General features: G+C 42.4%; 2 protein-coding genes across 2 annotated transcripts in view; one reads left to right on the forward strand and one right to left on the reverse strand.

Annotated features, from left to right (window-relative positions):
- Nucleotides 1-2383: 2383 nt before the first annotated feature.
- gps1 (G protein pathway suppressor 1) lies at nucleotides 2384-22446 on the reverse strand. The gene is made up of 14 exons (XM_061846485.1): nucleotides 22278-22446; nucleotides 19864-19956; nucleotides 19489-19670; nucleotides 16310-16474; nucleotides 16051-16186; nucleotides 12453-12530; nucleotides 5919-5979; nucleotides 5710-5795; nucleotides 4833-4927; nucleotides 4637-4742; nucleotides 4419-4499; nucleotides 4189-4326; nucleotides 3970-4104; nucleotides 2384-2779 (listed from the first exon to the last, which is right to left on the reverse strand). Exons 1-14 carry the CDS (start codon nucleotides 22308-22310, stop codon nucleotides 2705-2707), a joined length of 1464 nt encoding a protein of 487 aa, XP_061702469.1. The 5' UTR covers nucleotides 22311-22446; the 3' UTR covers nucleotides 2384-2704.
- A 105-nt stretch (nucleotides 22447-22551) lies between these two features.
- The window catches only part of LOC133514657 (mitochondrial adenyl nucleotide antiporter SLC25A23-like), a 37729-nt gene continuing 36875 nt past the window's right edge, over nucleotides 22552-23405 (forward strand). The window contains 1 exon segment of the mRNA XM_061846486.1: nucleotides 22552-23033. The gene's annotated coding sequence lies outside the window, so the exon portion shown is untranslated.

Genomic DNA, 23405 nt, shown 5'->3' on the forward strand with positions numbered 1-23405 from the left:
AAAAAGATTAGTGAAGAAGTGGGACATGGAACAGACTGAGAATAGGTGACGTAGGTCAAAGGTAGAGGTGGTGAAGGCTAAACAAGAGGCATATGACATGTACACCAGGTTGCATACGAAAGAAAGAGAAAAGGATCTCTACAGGACAGAAGTAAGTATCTGCGAGCAACAGTATGGTTTCAGGCCTAGAAAGAGTACCACAGATGCATTACTTGCCTTGAGGATGCTAGTGGAAAAGTACAGAGAAGGTCAGAAGGAGCTACATTATGTCTTTGTGGATCTAGAGAAAGCCTATGACAGAGTACCAAGAGAGGAACCGTGGTACTGCATGCGTAAGTCTGGTGTGGCAGAGAAGTATTTTAAAATAGTACAGGACATGTATGATGGCAGCAGAACAATGGTGAGGTGTCCCTTAGGTGTGACAGAGGAATTTAAGGTGGAGGTGGGACTCCATCAGGGGCTCAGAGACCCTTCCTGTTTGCTGGAGTAATGGATAGGCTGACAGATGAGGTTACACTGGAATCCCCTTGGACAATGATGTTCGCAGATGATATTGTGATCTGCAGTGAAACCAAGGAGCAGGCGGAGGAACAATTAAAAAGATGGAGGCATGGACTGGAAAGGAGAGGAATGAAGACTAGCCGAAGTAAAATAGAATATATGTGCATGAATGGGGGGGGTGAACCCCCAGGGAGAAGAGATAGCGTGGGTGGACGACTTCAAATACTTGGGGTCAACAATACAGAGCATTGGTGAGCGTGGCAAGGAAGTGAAGAAACGGGTACAAGCAAGGTGGAACAGCTGCCGGAAGGTGTGTGGTGTTCTATGTGACAGAAGAGTCTCTGCTAGGATCAAGGCCAAAGTGTATAAAACACTTGTGAGGCTGGCCATGCTGAAGGGATTTGAGATGGTGGCACTGAAGAAACAACAGGTAGCAGAACTGGAGGGAGCAGAAATGAAGATGCTGAGGTTCTCGCTCGAAGTGAGCGGGTTGGATAGGATAGGAAATGAGCTCATTAGAGCAGTGATTCCCAAACAGTGTGACGGCGTACATTAGTGTGCTGTGAGCGCTCTTCAGGTGTGCCGTGGGAAGTTATCCAATTTTATGTAATTGCTTAAAAAAAAAACATTCATTTCCAAGAAATAATGTATCTTTATCCATTTATGCTAGTGAGGCACAATGACAGACAGAACAAAAAAAAAATCTCTTCTATTAGATGGCAGGAAGTGCATTAATTAATCTATCCATTTTTAGTGACACGTACTTTTGTTGGTGTGCCGTGGGATTTTTCAAATGTAAAATATGTGCCTTGGCTCTATAAAGGTTGGAAATCACTGCATTAGAGGGACAGCTAAAGTTGGATGTTTTGGAGACAAGGTTTGAGAGAGCAGACTTCGATGGTACTTGGTGTGTCTTCTGGTTGGAAAGGGGAGAAGGAGACTTGGTGATGGAACACCAAAATACAGGAAGTCATTCAAAGAAAGAGATTAGCGAAGAAGTGGGACAGGAGAGGTGAAAGCCATTGATTGAGTGTGGTAAGGAAGTGAAGAAACCGGTCCAAGCAGATTGGAAAAGCTGGCGGACGATGTCTGTTGTGTTATGCGTCAGGAGAGTTTCTGATAGGATGAAGGGCAAAGTTTATAAAACAGCCAGCCATGATGTACAGATTAGAAACGGTGGCACTGAAGAGACAACAAGAAGCAGAACTGGAGGTGGCAGAAGTGAAGATGTTGAGGTTCTCTCTTTGAGTCACTAGGTTGGATAGAATTACAAATGAGTTAATTAGAGGGAAAGCCAAAGTAGGATGTTTGGGATACAAGGTTCGAGAGAGCAGACTTTGGTGGTTTGGACATGTCCATAAGCGAGAGAGTGAGTATATTGGTAGAAGAGTGCTGAGGATGGAGCTGCAAGGCAAAAGAGCGAGAGGAAGACCAAAGATAAGGTTGAGAGATATTGTGATGGAGGACATGAAGACAGTGGGTGTTAAAGGAAGATGCACGAGATAGGCTTTGATGGAAAAAGATGACACGCTGTGGCGACCCCTAACGAGACAAACCGAAAGGAAGAGAAGAAGTCGGTCAGAATCATCTCATTGACAGCTCACTAAGAAGTAAGTGTACCACTACACAGGAAGAACACTTGCAATTTAGAAAGTTGCTTGAGCAGTCGGAAAATCTGCGAAATTTAGAGACGAAATCTTCAGTACTTTTGTAGACAAGCTGGTCTGTCATCAGCCAGATCAGTCTAAGCAGTGCACGTATAACTGTGTGTGTGAGAGAGAGAGAGAGAGAGAGAGAGAGAGAGAGAGAGAGGAGAGAGAGAGAGGAGAGAGAGAGAGAGAGCGAGAGAGAGAGAGCAGAGAGAGAGAGAGAGAGAGAGAGAGAGATAACACAGACCCAGATGAAGACAAGATTTATCTGGAAGCCATTTAATTTTAAAACATTATTTCAGTTCATGACTCCCCCACAAAGAACAAGGAGATCAGCGTCCACTAAACTGTAACAGCGCTTAGTTTTCATGTTTTTTTTCTGAATTAAATTTTCACATGATTTCATGCTTTTCCGTGAGATGTAATTAAGTGCTCAATCTTTAAACTCTGTGTTGCATGTTTCATCTTCATCAAAAAAAAAAGGGGGAGGGGGGATGAGGTGTTTGATGTCGGAGAACAGCTGGACAATCCTTCCCTCCGGTCAGTGTGCAGACTCACATGTTGGTGCTCATTCTCGTTTGACTGTTAGCAGGTGTCAGTTCACCCTGACTGCCTTCTCTGGGTGGAGACTGAGGAGAAAGAAACCAAGTGAGATACTAATGTTAGACTTCCATCCAAACTCCATAGCAGGTCGTCGAGTTTCACCTCTAAACTGCCCCTTCATTATCGGTAATCAAAACTGACCAACAAGCTGGTTTTGGTTCAATGAATTTTATCAGCCATTATTAGCTTTTTTCAAAATAATCACAATCAGCCTGCGTTTTGCTGATCAAACCCTGTTATATTCTTATTTTGTCATGAAACAATTATTGCTGTTAAAGCTAGAGTAACTTTTCTGAAAAAGAAGTTAATCCTTTTTACCCAAGCCACTACTAGAAGAGACGACAATGCCGATCAGCTCCTCCTACAATTTGCTGTACTTTTCAGTATTTGATTTTATACATTTTGTGACTACCATAGTCATTTCCTGGCATCACACTCAGTGGTGCATAGAGATTGACCAACTGGACATTATGCATTCAGTGGAACACTGGAACTTGATAGATGGCTGTTTTTGTTTTTTGTCAATTGAATATTGCTCAATAAAAATGTTTAAAAATAAACAAAAAAATTTCCAATGACCCTTTAGTTGCCCAACATGGTGCCCGATGTAAAATGCATGTGCGCAAAGAATGCACGTACAAAACACATTCACACATACACATATTAAAACCGAGAAATGTAAATAAATTGTGGAATGTTGTTAAGGAATCTTGGAGTGCAATAACAGCTGAAAGGCGCCACAAGTTGTCTGACTCCTTGCCACACCTATATGTAAAGCAGTTATTTAAAAAAAAAAAAAATACACAACTGTGGTCATGCAACTAAGTATTAGTTTAGTGATTCAAATGATTGGTAAATCCTAGAAACCAAAAAATTTGTACAAAATAGAGTTTGTAAAGCCAATGGCAGGCTACTATTTTTTTAACACACCCTTTTCAACAGATTGCTAAATTGTACAGCCTTAAGAGTGAGTATAACATGAATGCTGGGTGTTATTGGTTTTCTGAGAATCTACTGCACTTACTAGTAACTTGTGTGACATGTAGCAATAAAAAATACTGAAAATGTGGATTAATCTGGTTAGACACATTTGGACTGCTACTACTTTGAACACTGCTGTCGACTTAGTAGCACAACTATATATGAAAGCTTCTGCGGAGATGAGAGAAGAGACTTCATGATAATGTTGAGATAAATAAAATCCTGTTTTTCCAACCTTGACATGGATCTGATTACGTAGCACAGCCGCTCGGAGAATCATGGCTTTGGCTCGTCTCTGGAACTCTTTGCCCATATGGAGCGACTTCTCAAATGTGGTGCTTCTCTGGTCCACATCCCTCGCGTACAGAATCTGTTGAGAGCAAGCTGAGATTGTCAGTATTTCAAGCATTTCATTAAACAATATTTATCTCGATTTTAGTACACCTAAGTTCACCTTGCTATGGGAGTCAATGCGTGCATTTATGAGCCCCTCCAAGATGAGCTGGGTGAGCTCATCTTCAAGGGCCGCCACTGTAGTGTTGAAGGCCTGAGCCATCTTGGTCATGTCCGCTGACACGTATGGGCTGAAATACTGAAAACAAAAGCATATGTCGTGAAAATCAAAATACTATGGTTAAGCATTAAGTGATGTGATTTCAAACTGTTTACATTATTTTGTGTTACCTGGATAAGAGCTCTGTTCCTGATTTGGCTATACAGTGTCCGGACGTGTGGGGCCAAGTACATGTCTAACAGAAGATTATCCTAAAAGGTACAAACCAATAATGTTCATCCAGAAATGACAATACTGTACTGCATTCATGAATTCCCTTTCTTTCTTTCTCTCTCTCTCTCTCTCTCTCTCTCTACTACCAATAGTAACTTATGTTTCCTGCTCTTACCTTCATTTCATCCAGTAGTTTGAGACAAGATGCATATTTGGATTCATAGAACTTAAAGATGATGTCACGAATTTGAGGTTCTAATTCTAGAAATAACTTAAAAGAGCTTGGGACAACAACAAACATGGAAAAAAAGATGAAAATTTAAATGTACAAGTTGTGAAAAAGAATATTTAATGAATAGATTGTTTGTTACCTGCTCGAGATGACATTGCGTTGGAGCTCCTGCCTATCAAACGTGGCCAGAGCGCATAAACCTCCATATACCGCAACATTACTGGGTGACAAAAGCTGAAGAGAAACCAAATAATTACGCAATGGAAGTTGCCACCCAATCCTTGCCTTGAGTTTTTTTTGCAGGACATTAATATTGTTGGAACATTACAAGCAAATTCTGCGGTAAAATAGTCTACTGAAATACCACATTAAAAAAAACATTAGTTCATCTCCTTTGACTCAGATATGAATTTAAGTGACATCCCTTAACAAATCCATAGGTTTTAATACGACATCACTCCACCCTCTGAAATTATAACATCTTAAACTCTTCTGGAAAGGCTTTCCACAAGGTTTGTGGTTGTTTGTGGGAGTTTATGACCATTTTTCCTGAAGCCCACATGTGAGGTTACACGCTGATGTTGGATGAGAAGGGTTAACTATCAGTCTCCGCTCTAATTCATCCAAAAGTGTTCTCTATCAAATCAAATCAACTTTGAGCACTTTAAAGCAACCACAGCTGCACACAAATTGCTGTAACATTACATCAAAAGTAGATTAACTAGACATAAGATAAATTAAAACTATAGATTAATGGTGATGTTAAAAACGGCAAAACTCTGCAGAGTCCCATGATGAGTTGAAATCCAAAGAACAAATGGGTTTTAAGTACTGGTAGGCAGGTGAAACCTTTCTTAACAATTGTGCGGAAAAAGATTCAAAGCTTGAAGGCTTTGGTGATGGTGACATGTAGTGACCACAATGATTTTTATGTAATCACACCCCCTAATTTTAGGATATACCGTGAAAATGTTGGGGCCAGGTTAGAGGACCAACCACAGTTACATACAACCCACCTCTGGACAGTCACAGTGGTCAAAAGAAGCCTGCAGAAAGCACTTGGCAGCCGCTTTGTATTTTCGAGAAGCCAATTCCGCCAGGCCTTAAATATAAACAATAGACTTGTAAACATATGAAGCACCATAGAATTCATCCCCCAACAATGATGGGGCATAATATGTTTTTATACAGGTGGAGCACATAAGAGACTGTAATGTTTTTTTACCTGCAGCGCACTTTAATTTGGTAAGAACTGCTTGATTTTGGCTGTCTCGCTCTCCTCGTTGCTGTATGGAGAGAAAGCAACAACCGTTAAGTTCAACCAATGTTCAGAGTAATTGAACATTCATTCATCTTTGTCACTTTTTCCAAAGAGATTCCATGGGCTCTTTTACAGGTGGATTTTTTAATCCAGTTACTATGTCAATTTAATTATGTCTCCTCTTATTAAAACTTTAAGGGATCATTTGTAGGGGTGTAACAATCACAATGTAAGGATTAAGCAATGCATATGGATGAAATGCAATGCACCAAAAATACCACAGACACCTATTTTCATGCTATATAGGAATGCATCCCAATTTGATGCTTTTGGTCTTTGATGATACAATAAGGCTCTCATATTTTTAATTTTGGGATTCCACTTTCCCCAAGATTGTGGATACTTGGCAACATAAGCATAACCAACCTTCCTAATAAATATATACAATCAATACTCGCCACGTTAAGATGCTAAAAAAAAAAAAATCTATTAAACTGGAAAACCGAACAGGATATTAATCAGTGGCTGAACCTCATCATAGAATACATTTAGTTAGAAGAATTATCTGAATGAAAAAAAAATCTATTACAGACAACTGGTCACCTTTCCTCAACATGCTAAATCTAGACTATTGATTTCTTGGCCTATGTAGGGTGCCCTCTGAAAATACCAAGAACACTGTCTAAAGTGAGAAAAACTTTTGAATTCTTTATCAAGGTTGGTGGGGGAGTGGTGGGGTAATGGTAGTTAGGTGTTTGTTTGGGGGGTAGCATTGGGTCTCTGCGGCCACCACCGAGTGGCCAGTTGCTGGGGCACCTCGGATCCACTCAATATAATCTCCTTGATAAGAACATTACGCCAGATTTAAAAACCAGGGGAAAGAAATGGCCTCACTGACACACAGTATTCACCATTTGTCAAAACTGAACTATAAAACTTGACTTCAGGTGGATGTGAAAGGCCAAGTCGACTGGGATTACGTTGGACCAAGCCACTGCGAATAGCCAGCAACACTGAGCCCATAAACTGTGATAACACGGTGGATTACTTGCTTGTGCTTTGATAAAGAAGACAGCACTCCAGCTATGTAGCTGCACTATACTTGCAATGTTCCTCGCAGTTATCTACTTCATTTTAGTGCTGGGTGGTAACCTGGCTGGACAGTGTGGGGTGCCCAGACTTGTTTTACCGGTCGATTGAAAGGCTTGTGGTAGCTCCGTACCCCACATGAAACCCGGTGAGTCTGGTCTGCCCCAGCCTGCAGGAAGCACCAACGCCTTCCACCTTTGCAGGAAAAACTAATTTTGGACATGTACATTGATATTCAAAGGAAACCCCGTAGCTCAGTGGTTAGAGCACTGGTTTGGTAAACCAGGGGTTGTGGGTTCGTATCCCACTGGGGCCTCCACTCCCTGAGAAGGGTTGTGTCAGGAAGGGCATCCGGTGTAAAAATTGTCCCAAACATATGTGCGTTCATCTGAGATCTGACACGCTGTGGCAACCCCGAAAGGGACAAGCCGAAAGAAACATTGATATTCAAAGACAAAACCTACTGCCCCCTCCTCGACCATTCACCTCATCATGGTGGAGGGGTTTGTGTGTCCCGATGATCCTACGAGCCAAGTTGTCTAGGGATTCACACCCCTGGTCGGGTCACCCAGATCAAATAGGTCCAAGGTGAGAGACCAGACAAAGTACGACTCCATAAAGCCCGATGACGAACACAAATCTTGGATCTTTTGGTCCCTTGCCTGACGCAGGTCACCGGGGCTCCCCCTCTGGAGCTAGGTCTGAAGGTGGGGCTCAAAGGCGAGCGCTTGGTGGCTGAGCCTGCACCCATGGGGCTCAGCTGGGCACAGGCTGAAAGGGTAACATGGGTCCACCTTCCCATGAGCTCACCACCTGTGAAAGGGGCCATGGGGTCGGATCCAATGTGAGCTGAGCGGTAGCTGAAGGCAGGGACATTGGCGATCCAATCCACACCTACAGAAACAAGCTCTAGGGACATGGAATGTCACCTCTCTGGCAGGGAAGGACCCCAAGCTTGTGCGTGAAGTCGAGAAGTTCTAAGTAGATATAGTCTGACTCGTTTCTACGCACCGCTTGGGCTGTGGTACGAGGTTCTCTTGAGCGTGGTTGGATTTTGTTCCACTCTGGAGTTCCCCACGGTGAGTGCCTGGATGTTGGGGTTCACCCCGATGGATGAGAGGGTAGCCTCCCTCCGCCTTAGAGAAGGGGTACATGTCCTGACTGTTGTTTGTGCCTATGCATGAAACAACAGCTCAGAGTACCCATCCTTTTTGGAGTCCTTCGAGGGAGTGCTGGAGAGCTGGGGACTTCAATAACCACGTGGGCCATGACAGTGAGACCTGGAAGGGCGCGATTGGAAAGGACAGCTGCGATCAGAACCTGAGTGGTGCGCTGTTACTGGACTTCTTTGCTCATCACGGATTGTCCATAACAAACACCATGTTCAGGTATAAGGGTTTCCACATGTGCACTTGGAGCTAGGACACCTTAGGTTGCAGGTCAATGATATACTTACTGGTCGTGTTATCGGACTTGCGGCCGCACGTCTTGGAAACTCGGGTGAAGAGAGAGGTGGAGCTGTCAACGGATCACCACCTGCTGGTGGGTTGGGTCCGATGCTGGGGGATGATGCCGGTGAGTGTCTGATGGGAACAGCTGGCAGATTCCCACCAGAAGGAATTTCAACTCCCACCTCCGAAAGAACTTTGCTCATGTTCCATGGGAGATGAATGACATTAAGTCTGAGTTGACGATGTTCCACGCCTCCATTACTGAGGAGGGCGACCGGAGATATGGCTGGAAAGTGGTCGGTGCCTGTCAGGGCGGCAACCCCGAACATGTTATATATTGATGGACAACAAGACTGAGAGATCCCGTCAAGCTAATGAAGGAGTCCTATCAGGCATTTCTGGCCTGTGGGACTCCCGAGGCAGCTGATAGAGACCGGCTGGCCAAGTGGAATGCAGCTTCGGTGGTTGCTGAAGTAAAGACCTGGGCGTGGGAGGAGTTCGGTGAGGCAATGGAGAACAACTTCAAGACGGCTTCAATGAAATTCTGGTTCAACATCTGGCGTCTCGTGAGGGGGAATCAGCAGCGCACAGTCAACACTGTGTATTGTGAGGATGGGGCACTGCTGACCTCAAATTAGGACGTGAGTTGGTGGGGAGAATACTTCGAAGGACTCCTCAATTACACCTACAGTGAAGAAAATAAGTATTTGAACACCCTGCTATGTTGCAAGTTCTCCGACTTAGAAATCATGGAGGGGCCTGAAATTTTCATTGTAGGTTTATGTTCACTGTGAGAGAGATAATCTAAAAAGAAAAATCCAGAAATCGCAATGTAGGATTTTTTTTACGATTTGTGTAATACAGCTGCAAATAAGGATTTTAACACCAGTCTATCAGCTCGAATTCCTGAGACCTGTTAGTCATCCTTTAAAAGTCCACCTCCACTCCATGTATTATCCTGTATCAGAAGGACCTGTATGCGTTGTTAGCTCATAAATACACCTGTCCACCCCATACAATCAGTAAGACTCAAACTTGTAACATGGCCAAGACCAAAGAGCTGTCCAAAGCCACTAGAGATAAAATTGTACAACTCCACACGGCTGGAAAGGGCTACGGAGAAATTGCCAAGCAGCTTGATGGAAAAAAGGTCCACTGTTGGAGCAATCATTAGAAAATGGAAGAAGCTAAACATGACAGTCAACCTCAATCTGGTGCCCTATGCAAGATATCACCTCGTGGGGTCTCAATGATCCTTAGAAAGGTAAGGAATCAGCCCAGGACTACACGACACGACTTGGTCAATAACCTGAAAAGAGCTGGGACCACCGTTTCCAAGGTGACTGTTGGTAATACACTAAGACATCATGGTTTGAAGTCATGCATGGCATGGTAAGTTCCCCTACTTGACAATTTGGATGATACAGAAGAGTCTTGGGAGAAGGTTTTGTGGTCAGATGAGACCCAAATTGAACTTTTTGGTCATAATTCCACAAACTGTATTTGGAGGAAGACGAATGATGAGTTCCATCCCAAAAACACCATCCCTAATGTGAAGCATGAGGGTGGTAGCATCATGCCTTGGGGGTGTTTTTTCTGCACATGGGACAGGACGACTGCACTGTATTAGGGAGAGGATGACTGTAGCCATGTATTGACAGATTTTGGGGAACAACCTCTTTCCCTCAGTCAGAGTATTGAAGATGTGTCGTGGCTGGGTCTTTCAACACGACAATGACCCCAAGCACACAGCCAGGAAAACCAAGGAATGGCTCCGTACGAAACATATCAAGGTTCTGGCGTGGCGTAGCCAGTCTCCAGATCTAAACCTAATAGAAAATCTTTGGAGGGAGCTGAAACTCTGTGTTTCTCAGCGACAGCCCACAAACCTGTCTGACCTAGAGAAGATCTGTGTGGAGGAGTGGGCCAAAATCCCTCTTGCAGTGTGTGCAAACCTGGCGAACAACTACAGGATACATTTGACCTCTGTAATTGCAAACAAAGGCTACAGGCTGTATCAAATATTAAAATTGGTTTTCTCAGGTGTTCAAATATTTATTTGCTGCTATATCAGAGAAGTAAATTGTTAAAAAAATAAAAATAAAAAAAACACATTGTGATTTCTCGATTTTTCTTTTCAGATTTTGTATCTCACAGTGGACATGGACCTATGATGAAAATTTCAGACCCCTCCATGATTTCTAAGTGAGAGAACTTGCAATATGGCAGGGTGTTCAAATGCCTATTTTCTTCACTGTAGATGCCTTCCCATGAGGAAGCAGTCTGGGTTTTCTGAGCCGGGCTCTACTATCTCTGGAGTTAAGGTTAATGAGGTGGTTAAAAAGTTCCTCAGTGGCAGGATCCTGGGGGTGGATGACATTTGCCCAGAGTTCCTCAAGGCTCTGGATGTTGTGAAGCTGTCCTGGTTAATATGCCTCTGCAACATCGCATGAACATTGGGGACAGTGCCTCTGGATTGGCAGGCTAGGGTGGTGGTCTCCCTTTTTATGTGTTCCAACTACACGGGGATCACACTCCCAAGACTCCCTGGTAAGGTATATTGAGGTGTGCTGGAGAGGAGGGTCCGTCGGGAAGCCGAATCTCAGATTCAGGAGGAGCAATGTGGTTTTCGTCCTGGCCATGGAATAGTGGACCAGGTTTGCACTCTCACCAGGATCCTCAAGGGTGCATGGGCGTTCGCCCAAACAGTGTAAATGTGTTTTGTGGACTTGGAGAAGGCATTCGACTGTGTCCCTCAGGGAGTCCTATGGGAGTATGGGGTACCGAACCCCCGATACAGGCCTGTATGACCGGTGTCAGAGTTTGGTCCACATTGCCAGAATTAAGTCAGACCTAGCATTGCATCTCTGCTCTTTGCAGATAATGTGGTTCTATTGGCTTCATCAAGTCTTGATCTCCAAACCTCACTGGAGCGGTTCACAGCAGTGTGTGAAGCGGCTGGGATGAGACTCAGCACCTCCAAATTTGAGACCATGGTCCTCAGTTGAAAAAGGGTGGCGTGCCTTCTCCGGGTCGGGGATAAGATCCTGCCCCAAGTGGAGAAGTTCAAGTATCTTAGGGTCTTGTTCACGAGGGAGGGGAGAATGGAGCAGGAGATCGACAGGCAACCCGGTGTAGGCTCTGCACTGATGTTGACTTTGTCTTGATTCGTTGTGGTAAAGAGGGAGCTAAGTCATAAGGCGACGCTCTCAATTTACCTGTCGATCTAGTTAATGTCCTCACCTATGGTCACGAGCTGTGGGTCATGACCAGAAGAAAAAGATCCCGGATACAAGCGGCCGAAGTGAGTTTCCTCCGTGGGGTGTCCGGGCTCTCCCTGAGAGATAGTGTCAGAAGCTCGGTCATCCAGGAGGGGCTCAGTGTCGAGCCACTGTTCCTCCGCATTGAGAGGAGCCAGATGAGGTGGCTGGGGCATCTGATCTGGATGCCTACTGGACGCTTCTCTGGTGAGGTGTTCCAGATACGTCCCATCGGAAAGAGACCCCAGGGACGACCTACGACATGCTGGAGAGACTATGTCTCTCAGCTGGCCTGGGAACGCTTCGGGATCCCTCCGGAAGAGCTGGATGAAGTGGCTGGGGACAAGGAAGTCTGGGTATCCCTGCTAAAGCAACTGCCCTTTCGACCCGACCCGGAAAAGCAGTAGAAGATGGATGTCTAGAAAACCTACTGCTGCCTTATGTTTTTTTTTAATCTTCATCTTGTTATATTTTACTTCTGTTTTATTTTATAATAACTAGTCTTGTACTGAATAATTAGTATATGGTTACACACCTAATTATTTCTGATCAGCTGTTGCTGTCTTCAGGCCTTCTCACACATGGTTGTTTAGTTGAATCATAAAATCGTGAGTTGCAATGGCTCAATGCAGGAATAAACCGTTTCAAGGAGAATTTGAGTGACAAGTCACATTCTCTTGAAGGAGACTGATGCTCACCTCTGCAATCTCTGGTGTAGATTCAGCCTTATTGACATAGCTTAGTACATGGGACCAGTTCTGAAGATAAACACTGACCTGTGGAAACAAAGAAGCACCCACAGATGAGGGTTTGGCATCGAGAATCAATTGGAACCTGGAGTCACGTTCCGGTTCTCCTGGAATAATACAAATTAAAAAGATTTGGTTGCCAGGTTTTATACCAAGTTCAACGGCCTCGAAGAAGTGGAAAAAAATAGACTTAACACTGACCTGTTTTAATTGGTATCGCCCAGTAATCAGCATTTTATGCTGACTGGTCAGTTGGCTTTTATATCATGATTCGCCAATCCAATCAATTATTAATCGGCTCCAAAAGACTCCACGCTGCCGTTGTGTATGAATCCAAAAAGTAGTTTATTTTTAGCCTTGTCACGTGTCTTGTGGCATAGTTCTGTAACTATCTGACAGTGAATATATTTTTTGCAATCTTGGTGAAAAAAAACAGCAATGTGTGACTATTTTGCGGTGTCTCAGAGAACCAACATTTATGAGGATCCAGCACGCCGTTAGATTGTGCAAAGGAGGGCGGCACAGTGGCGAAGCTGTAAAGCGTTGGGCTTACAATTCTGAGAACCAGGGTTCAATCCCGACCCCGCCTGCGTGGAGTTTGTATGTTCTCCCCGTGCCTGCGTTGAGTTTTCTTCGTGCACTCTGGTTTCCCCCCACATCCCAAAAACATGCAACATTAATTGGACACTCTAAATTGCCCCGGTGTGATTGTGAGTGCAACTGTCTGTCTCCATGTGCCCTGTGATTGGCTGGCATCCAGTTTATGGTGTACATTGGCTCTTGCCCATTGACAGCTGGGATAGGCTCCAACACTCCGGTGACCATTGTGAGGATAGGTGGCTCGGAAAATAGATGAATGGATGTGCAAAAGAGGCTTTCCCAACAGGGGGGACAAAAAAAATCTTCAAATTTAAATAAAACTATACATCTCAATGAATTGGGTTGAATTTCACAAAAGCTTTGTCTCACAGCATCACAAACTAACCTGGAGCCTTGACAGTGGGTAAGGAAAGTAACCCTTTTATGGCATTTGCTTGCCTGTATATTAAAAAAAAAAAGTAAATTTCACGCCAAAATGCGTTCCTGCATTCCAGCACATAGCCTTCTAAATGAAAGGCCAATATCTTAAAACAGGAAGTCAAGTTAAAACCTGCACATGTAAAACATTTAACAAGATAAAACTGTATCAAATAATTATTTTAACACTGCTATCTTTAACTTTCATCTGATAAAATTAATAAAAATAATTATATAAAAGGTTAATTGGATTTGTTCTACACACATTGCGTTGTAGTGCATGGGCTTAAGATTGATAGTGGTTATAAAGAACACAGTCAAATGTTCCTTTTAGTCTATGCTTCAGACTGCTAAGAAAATTGATATTCATAATCTAGACACCCTACATTTAAATCATGCAAACTTTTTTTTACCCAGCCCCCTAAAAGGAATCATAATTGAGAACTGTTTGGAGTTGGAAACAAAATAAGAAACCGGAATTGAAACGATGCCCAACCTGACCACAAATAGCTACCTATTATTTTCACAATATATTGCAGGGGGGGGGAATCCAGCCCATGGAAGCCAGTGCAATCTGTAGGCCGGGCCCAAGCCCGGATAAATGCAGAGGGAAGGATATCTGGCGTAAAAGTGTGCCAAACAGATATGAGCGTTTATCTAAAGAATCCCATACCAGATCGATCATGGCCCGGGTTAACAACGCCCGCTGCCAGCACTATTAACCTGCAGGGCATCGGTGGAAATTCAGATACTGTAGGTCAAAGGCAAAGAAGAGGAGGAACCCGGAATCATCACCAGAAGAAAAAAGAAGAATGCACAGAGCCTACAACTGACTGTAGGGACTTTAAATGTTGGGACTATGACAGGAAAAGCTCAGGAGTTAGTTGACAAGATTATTAGGAGAATATATATATTGTGAATATATATTGTGATATAGTGTGCACCCAGGAGAGCAGGAGTAAAGGTAGTAAATATAGAAGTTTAGGAGCAGGATTTAAATGATTTTATCATGGAGTAGATGGGAAGAGAAATGGAATAGGAGTTATTTTAAAAGAAGAGCTGGCTAAGAATGTCTTGGAAGTGAAAAGAGTATCAGATCGAGTGATCAGGCAGAAATTTCAAATTGAGGGTGTTATGTATACTGGGATTAGTGGCTATGCCCCACAGGTAGGCTGTGACCTAGAGTTGAAAGTGAAATTCTGGAAGGAACTACATGAAGTACTTCTGAGCATCCCAGACAGAGAGAGAGTTGTGATTGGTGCAGATTGTAATGGAGATGTTGGTGAAGGAATCAGGGGCGATGAAGAAGTGATGGGTAAGTAACTATGAAGAACAAATGGTGGTGGACTTTGCAAAAAGGATGGAAATGGCAGTAGTGAACACTTTTTTTCCCAGAAGAGCCAGGAACATATAGTGACCTACAAGAGTGGAGGTAGAAGCACGCAGGTGGATTGTATTTTGTGCAGACGATGTAATCTTAAAGTTACTGACTGTAAGGTAGTGGTAGAGGAGAGTTTAGATCGTCAGCATAGGATGGTGGCGTGCAGAATGATTCTGGTGGTGGGTAGGAAGATTAAGAAGACAAAGGCAGAGCAGAGAACCACTTGGTGGAAGTTGAGAAAGGAAGAATGTTGTGTGACCTTTCGGAAAGAGGTGAGACAGGCTCTCGATGGACAGGAGGAGCTCCCGAAAGACTGGAATACTACAGCCAAGGTGATCAGAGAGAAAGGCAGGAGAGTACTTGGTGTGTCTTCTGGTTGGAAAGGGGAGAAGGCGACTTGGTGATGGAACACCAAAATACAGGAAGTCATTCAAAGAAAGAGATTAGCGAAGAAGTGGGACAGGAGAGGCGAAAGGCATTGATTGAGTGTGGTAAGGAAGTGAAGAAACAGGTCCAAGGAGATTGGAACAGCTGGCGGATGGTGTCTGTTGTGTTATGCGTCAGAAGACTTTCTGCTCGGATGAAGGGCAAAGTTCATAAAACAGCCACCCATGATGTACAGATTAGAAACGGTGGCACTGAAGAGACAACAAAAAGCAGAACTAGAGGTGGCCAAAGTGAAGATGTTGAGGTTCTCTCTTTGAGTGATTAGGTTGGATGGAATTACAAATGAGCTCATTAAAGGGAAAGCCAAAGTAGGATGTTTGGGATACAAGGTTCGAGAGAGCAGACTTCGGTGGTTTGGACATGTCCAGAAGCGAGAGAGTGAGTATATTGGTAGAAGGGTGCTGAGGATGGAGCTGCAAGGCAAAGAGCGAGAGGGAGACCAAAGAAAAGGTTGATGGAAGTTGTGAGGGAGGACATGAGGACAGTGGGTGTTAGAGAGGAAGATGCAGGCGATCGGCGGAGATGGAAAAAGATGACATCCTGTGACGACCCCCAAACAGGACAAGCTCAAACGAAAAGAAAATTGGGGCGGATGGGGGGTTGTGATCATGGTTGATCCTATATGATATAGAATTTTTTTTTTTCAATTTGTTTTGAATACACAAATAGGGGTGCTGAATGTTGGTGTATCATTTTCTCTACCTTGATTACGTTCAGACACATGTTAATGACATGTTTAGCACTGGTGCAGTAATCCCTGGCTCGAGAGTAGCACTTAAGGGCATTACTGAGGTCTCCACAGTCGAGGTAATGGTCCCCCAAGTCATCATGTCCTCTCCTAAGAAGGTTAGTCAAAGAAAAGATTAGCAACATTTGACTTTATTGCATAGTCTTTTAAGTAATTTGCTCACAAATGCGCTTCAAACTTCTTCGTACATTGCTCATAATTCCCTTGTCATACCTGATGCTCTCTTTAATCGAATTCCCCTTGTAATTTTTTAGATCAGTGTCCAGTTTCTCCAATTTAAGTAGAGCCTTCTTTCTGGTAGACTCCGTCCATGCTGAATCCAAAGGAGGAGGGACAACGGCACCCTCTGGAGCTACTTCTGGTACACTCGGGACTTCCCTTAAGTCAAAAATGGAAAACATTTTTTTAATTTAATATTTTGGTTATTGTTTGAATAATTTATCAACCTACTAGATACAATGGACAATTTACAGAGGATTTTTCCAAACTGCTGTCATTTACAGTGAAGAAAATAAGTATTTGAACACCTTGCTGTAGTGCAAATTCTCCCACTTAGAAATCATGGAGGGGTCTGAATTTTTCATCATAGGTGCATTTCCACTGTGTGAGAGATAATCTAAAAAGAAAATTCCAGAAATCCGAATGTATGATTTTTTAACGATTTATTTGTATGATACAGCTGCACATAAGTATTTGAACACCTTAGAAAACCAATGTTAATATTTCGTACAGTAGCATTTGTTTGCAATTAAAGAGGTCAAACGTTTCCTGCAGTTGTTCACCAGGTTTGCACAAACTGCAAGAGGGATTTTGGCCCACTCAACCACAGATATCTCTAGATCAGACAGGTTTGTGAGAAGCACAGAGTTTCAGCTCCCTCCAAAGAGTTTCCATTGGGTTTAGGTCTGGAGAATGTCTCGGCCACGCCAGAACCTTGATATGCTTCTTACGGAATCACTCCTTGGGTTTCCTGGCTGTGTGCTTCGGGTCATTGTCATGTTGAAGGACCCGGCCAAGGCCCATCTTCAATGCCCTGACTGAGGGAAAGAGATTGTTCCCCAAAATCTCACAATACACCCGCTCCTTAATACAGTGCAGTCTTCCTGTCCCATGTGCAGAAAAACACCCCCAATGCATGATGCTACCATCCCCATGCTTCACAGTGGGGATGGTGTTCTTGGGATGAAACTCATCATTTGTCTTCCTCCAAACACGGTTAGTGGAATTATGACCAAAAAGTTCCATTTTGGTCTTATCTAACCACAAAACTTTCTCCCATGACTCTTATGTATCATCCAAATGGTTATTGGCAAATTTAAGACGGGCCTTGATGTGCTGGTTTAAGCAGGGGAACCTTCTGTTCCATGCATGATTTCAAACCATGACGTCTCAGTGTATTACCAACAGTCACTTTGGAAACAGTGGTCCCAGCTCTTTTCAGGTCATTGACCAAGTCCTGTCGTGTAGTCCAGGGCTGATTCCTCACCTTTCTAAGGATCACTGAGACTCCAAGAGGTGATAGTCTTACTGATTGTATGGGTGGACAGGTGTCTTTATGCAGCTAATGACTTCACACAGGTGGATCTGATCCAGTATAATATATGGAGTGGAGGTGGACTTTTAAAGGCGGACTAACAGGTCTTTAAGGGTCAGAATCCTAGCTGATAGGTGTTCAAATACTTATTTGCAGCTGTATCACACAAATCGTTAAAAAAAAAATAAAAAAATCATACATTGTGATTTCTGGATTTTTCTTTTTAGATTATCTCTCTCACAGTTGATATACACCTACGATGAAAATTTCAGACTCCTTCATAATTTGTAAGTGGGAGAACTTGCAATATAACAGGGTGTTCAGATACTTATTTTCTTAACTGTATTTGTTTCCTAAAGTCCTTAAAACTTATATCTCCGGTTTACCCTCTTCCAATAAAAAAAAAAAAAAAAAAAAAAAGAGCACTGGACGATTCCATGTTAGCAAGCTATAGACCCATCTCAAATCTCCCTTTCATACCCAATATTCTTGAGAAAGGTATTTTTAATAGACTCAGTAATTTTTAACTTAAACAGACTTTTTGACAAATTTCAATCAGGTTTCCGAATTCATCACAGTACAGAATTTGCTCTTATTAAAGTGCTAAATGATATGAGGTTGAATATTGACTCAGGAAAGGTGTCGATTTTGGTCTTGTTGGATCTCAGTGGGCCTTTTAATATGGTAGATCATAATATACTGCTGAACAGGTTGGAAACCTCTGTAAGGCCAAATGGAACGGTCCTTAAATGGTTTAGGTTCTATCTGGAGGAAAGGAGCTACTTTGTCACCATTGAATGTGGTCAATCTCAACTAATGGCAATGACCAATGGGGTCCCTCAAGGGTCAGTTCCTGGACTCCTCCTGTTCAGCCTGTACATGGCAGCCTTGGGTCAAATTCTTCAAAACTTTAATTTTGACTAGCATAGCTATGCAGATGAGACAGTTGTATTTAGTTAACTGCTGTTTCATCAGATCCGCCTGCAATTCGTTGATCTTATCTCTTCTCAGTTGTCCTTGCAAGCTGTTATATTTTTTGCTATGAAGAGTCTCATAGTGGCATCAAGTATTATATTCCTTCATTACTGAAACTTGTTGCAAACACACCAAGCACAAAGGTTTTCTGTGCATTTCTATAAATAAATAGGATGTGGTCCATTTTTTCATTGAAAATTCTATACTCCGTATGTACTTTTCTCTGTTTAGACAGTGACATTTTGGCTAATGAAGGTGTAGAGACCAGGGTAAAAAGAAAATCATAACAAGCAGCAGATGGCGCATTGATACCGTCTACTGTGTTGGTTCTGTGTCAGTCTCAGACTGCTGCTGTCTTCTCTAGCGGATAATCCATGAATTGTATCTTGTTAAAAATATATGTTGTTAAAAAATGTCCTTTATGCATTTTTTCACTTTTAAATTATCCTGCGGGCCTATCGAACCTTCCTTGCGGGCCGGTTGCCTGATGTGTGTGTGTGTGTGGGGGGGGGGGGGGGTTTACAGACAGACAGATCGATAGATAGAAAGATAGACACAGACACACACGCACAAGTATCTGGTCTGTGAGGCAAATGACAACTCTAAACTGGTCCGTGGTGCAAAAAAGGTTGGGGAACACTGCTGTATATGACAAAATTATTTTGATCAGTTATGGGAAAGAAATAGGGTACCCCTGTGAAACTGAATCATCTATTTATTCTGACCGAGGTATTTATATGGAGTATTTTTAAGTTTGGGTTTCTCACCCAGATTTCATTGGAATTTTAGGTGCTATGTAAAACCATGTTAGTGATGTGCAGCTGTGAAAGAGTCATGAGGTTATTGACAATGCTAAAAGGAAATTACAAAGGCATTATAGTACCGTGTGGCATCAGTTAGTTTGCGGTGGACCTCTTCATAAGTGTCAACATTGAAGGTCCTTTGGACAAAGGTTAGAGCCATCTTCAGTGATTCCACTCTGAGTTGCGGACAATGCTCTGCGATGAACTGGAGTCTCTCAATGCGCATTAATCCACTGTAACTGGTCGCATATTGTTCTAGGTCCTAAAGAGAAAGCAAGAGAGCTCAAACATGAATGACATACTACATAGAGTGGGTCAATTAACCGCGTAAAAAAATGTATTATCACTTGCAAAATATTGTGAGGACATTGTGTGATGTTATATCAATCATTAATTGCGCAAAGGCAATTCACTTGTGTGCAACAAAGAATATGAAGCATTTTAACAACATTTACCAGTGTTGGGTTCTCCACAATGTAGTTGGTTTCTGGAGCATTCTGCTGGTCCTCCTGGGGGTCTGCATCAATCTGCATAGGTTCCACAGCCCCCTATGACAAATGGACCAGTTCACATTTGAGGAATAATTTGCTTTACTGATTTAGTAATAAGGACTATCTACACTTTATCACGTTCTACTTGCAAACCTTGAATCTGTCGGCTTTTCTCCTGGTTTTTATTAGAGTTGATTAGTTTATATTCTGTTGTAACATTTAGACCTTTCAGAAGCGGCTTGGAAAATGGATGGATGGACTTTGCTAGTTACTCCTACAACTAGTTCAGCATGTAACCCGCCTCCTGCCCGACGGTAGCTGGTATATGCTTCAGCACTCCCGTTACCCTTGTGAACATAAGCGGTTCAGATAATGGATGCATGGATAGTTGCCATATGTTTGTTGGTTTTATGTTTAATCTTGCTGCTGTGACAATCTAATTGACCCCTCCGTACAGGGCACTTAACCACGCCTCCTGAAATGACGTCACGCCACGTGCGCTGACGTAAGACAAACAGTAAAAATGGCAAATACAATACAATACATTCTGAACTGAGACAGACTCCATGCTTCTGATTTCATTCAAATCAACGATATATTATAGATTCTAAATACAATACATTCTTAACTGAGAGAGACGCCATGCTTCTGATTTCATTCAATCATTCACACGTAGCAATGTTATGCTAGCGGAGAACGTCTCATTCATTTATACGAGACGTGTATTAAAAATCAAATTTAGGACATATCTTCGTGCAAACACAATCTGGTTAAGCTTCTGGCCGCGAGCTAGCAAGAAATCAATACGTTTGTGCAGTCCAATCATCGCTAAATATCGCTCAACAAAGAATAAGTGTGTCAATCGTTCACACGGAGCAATGTTATGCTATCGGAGAACGTCTCATTCATTTATACGAGACGTGTATTAAAAATCAAATTCAAGGCATATCTTCGTGCAAACATGTGTTCCGGTTGATATTAGATGGATTTAGTTGATGATGCGGTATTCCACAAAGTTTTACCCATCGAAGGCATTTTTCGTACTGGGTCTTCGGTTTTGGAAAGGGTACGAATCGAACTCCACCAACTAGCCTTTCAGGATACCTGTCGTCACTATTACAAAGTCAGTGACTACACCTCTTAACCATATTTTTGTTAAATAACCCAAATACGCGATAAAACGCTAACTAAACCTATACTGGACCATTCAATGTTGTCAGAGAAAATGGCGGGAGCAAAAACGGGCTTTGGTCTATGCAGATCTCTGGCCTCTGATTGGTCAGTGACGCGGATTGCGCAATATCCACGGAGGGGTCAATTACCCTCACAGAATTAATAGTTTAGTTAGTAATTCAAGTACAAGTATTTGTATTGCACTTTTGATATAATATATTGAATTACTGTCAGACTATGTATTAATGTACAATATTGTTCAAATAAAATAAAAAACGAAAGTCAATTTTCAATTGTGTACCCCAACAGTAAATAACGTGAAAATGAAGGTTGAAATATGAAGCCACTGACCTGACTTAAAATACAACTTACAATTGACTTGTAAACAAGACTTTCCCGTACAATGATTGTACACAAGCGAGAAATGTCTCAAAACGCAGATTGTTGGAAGCTGACATAAGTATGGGTTTGTAACATTCCATCATTTCAGTAGGTTGTTGGTCATTAGGATCAGCCACGAAGAAACTTGCCAAAGTCAGTGAAATGCAGGCTGCTACCAACCAATACAAAGTTAACTTCGTTTTGCGACCCATCGTTACCTACAGTGTACACACGGAAACAGCCTGTTTCTTCGTCAATGCAACATGCAATCAGAATACCCCTTAAATTAAAATGCCAATACTTATGTAGGGTATTTGCAGAATTTTCTGTTTTCCGGTGTTCGTTAAACCTAAATAGTGTTGGCCGTCAGTGTTGCTTGTTAGCCATTCAAGGCCTTGTTTAAGATAAGTGTTGAAGTAATTTAAAAGCACCTAGTTTAAAATGAAAAGAGGAGCTTATGTTTATTCTAATTACAGGTAGTTCTCGTATATCGAGTAATTTTATTGTTTCGTTGCACCTAACGCATTGAGCACTTTAAACAATTAGCTCACTTGACCGTAATTGTAACCCTTCAAGGAAAGGATTAAAAACACTTTTGACATTTAGTTGGGACTAAAAACCTAAAGTTTTGCTATGTAATAAAATAATGATCACAATAACGTTAGTTTTTGTCGGTGATTTTCTGTTTGTTAAACAGGTTCTGTCGTCTATCTTAGTTTAGCTAGCCAGCCAGCTAGCTAGCTAAACTGCTTTACTCTGGGTTATATGAATACCATCAGTCAGTTGATTGCGTTTTTTGTACATGAAATAAACGACAAACTTACCTGAAAGTTGAAAACCTGCACAGGCAAAGGCATACTTAACTTGAATGACTATTTACAATATGATGTTACGACGAGAAGTCCAACAGCGGTGCAATTTGTGGGTCGTAGCCGGATAGACTACGGATCGCGAGAAAGCACAAATTTACTCCTTTTACGATACTATGCATCAATTTGAGCCCAACCTAATGATGCTGTCTTGGGAACAATTTGGAAAACGGATTGCGCCTACCCCCGAGGCTATTTTTTAGCAGTATTTTTGAAGGATTTGGAGAGTATCTAGCTAACTTTTTTTTTTTTTTTTTTTTTTTTTGGAGTGGCAATGCTTGTGTCCAATCTGGAGGAAAGGAGGTACTTTATTACCATGGAAAGTTCCCTATCTCAAACATATAGAAATGACCTATGGGGTTCCTCCAAAGTTCAGTTCTTGGACATTTCCTGTTTAGCCTGTATGCTCCCTTGGGTAAAATTTTCTAGAACTTTAATTTCGTCAATCATAGCTATGAAGATGACAGTCATATTTAGCAGTGAGTACAGTTCAATTGAGGTGCTGTGCTACTGTCTAAAGGAGATTAAGATGTCATGTCACGGCATTATCCAAGCTGCTTATCCTCACTCGGGTTGGAGGAAAGCTGGAGCATATCCCAGCTAGCTTCGGGCAAAAGGCAGACTACACCCTGAACACCATGCAGTTGCAGGGCAGATATCGACATCATCACTGAGCAGGAATCGATCCCAAGCTTCCTGCAGCAAAGTCAGGTATGTGAACCACTACACCATCAATGACTCAGAGATAAAGGCAAAAAAGAAAAGAGGATTGCTATAAATTGTTATTATGTTATAGGATTGTTATTAAATATCTAGCCTCACTATCTTTAAAAAGCAAATACCAAGTCCGCAACCTTGGTGTTCTGATAGATTCTGACCTGACTTTCAATAGTCATACTAATTACTTACTAATTATTAAAACTGCCTTTCAACATCTGAAGAACACACCTAAAGTGGAGCCTTCCATGTGTCCACCAAACCAGGAAAAGCTCATCCATTCTTTTATCTCAAGTAGATTTGACGACTGTAATGGTCTTCTGACTGGGCTCCCCAAAAAGAGGATAAAACAGCTGCAGCTCCTTC

Source organism: Syngnathoides biaculeatus, chromosome 16 (genome assembly GCF_019802595.1).
Source record: "Syngnathoides biaculeatus isolate LvHL_M chromosome 16, ASM1980259v1, whole genome shotgun sequence".
NCBI lineage: Eukaryota > Metazoa > Chordata > Actinopteri > Syngnathiformes > Syngnathidae > Syngnathoides > Syngnathoides biaculeatus.

Coding starts and splice junctions, on each gene's coding strand:
- gps1 (XM_061846485.1), bottom strand. CDS start 22,310: ATGCCTTTGCCTGTGCAGGTTTTCAACTTTCAG. Junction 16,475..19,488: donor AAACTAACTGATGCCACACG/GTACTATAATGC, acceptor TTTTGACTTAAG/GGAAGTCCCGAGTGTACCAG. Junction 2,780..3,969: donor GTAATCAGATCCATGTCAAG/GTTGGAAAAACA, acceptor CTTTCTCCTCAG/TCTCCACCCAGAGAAGGCAG.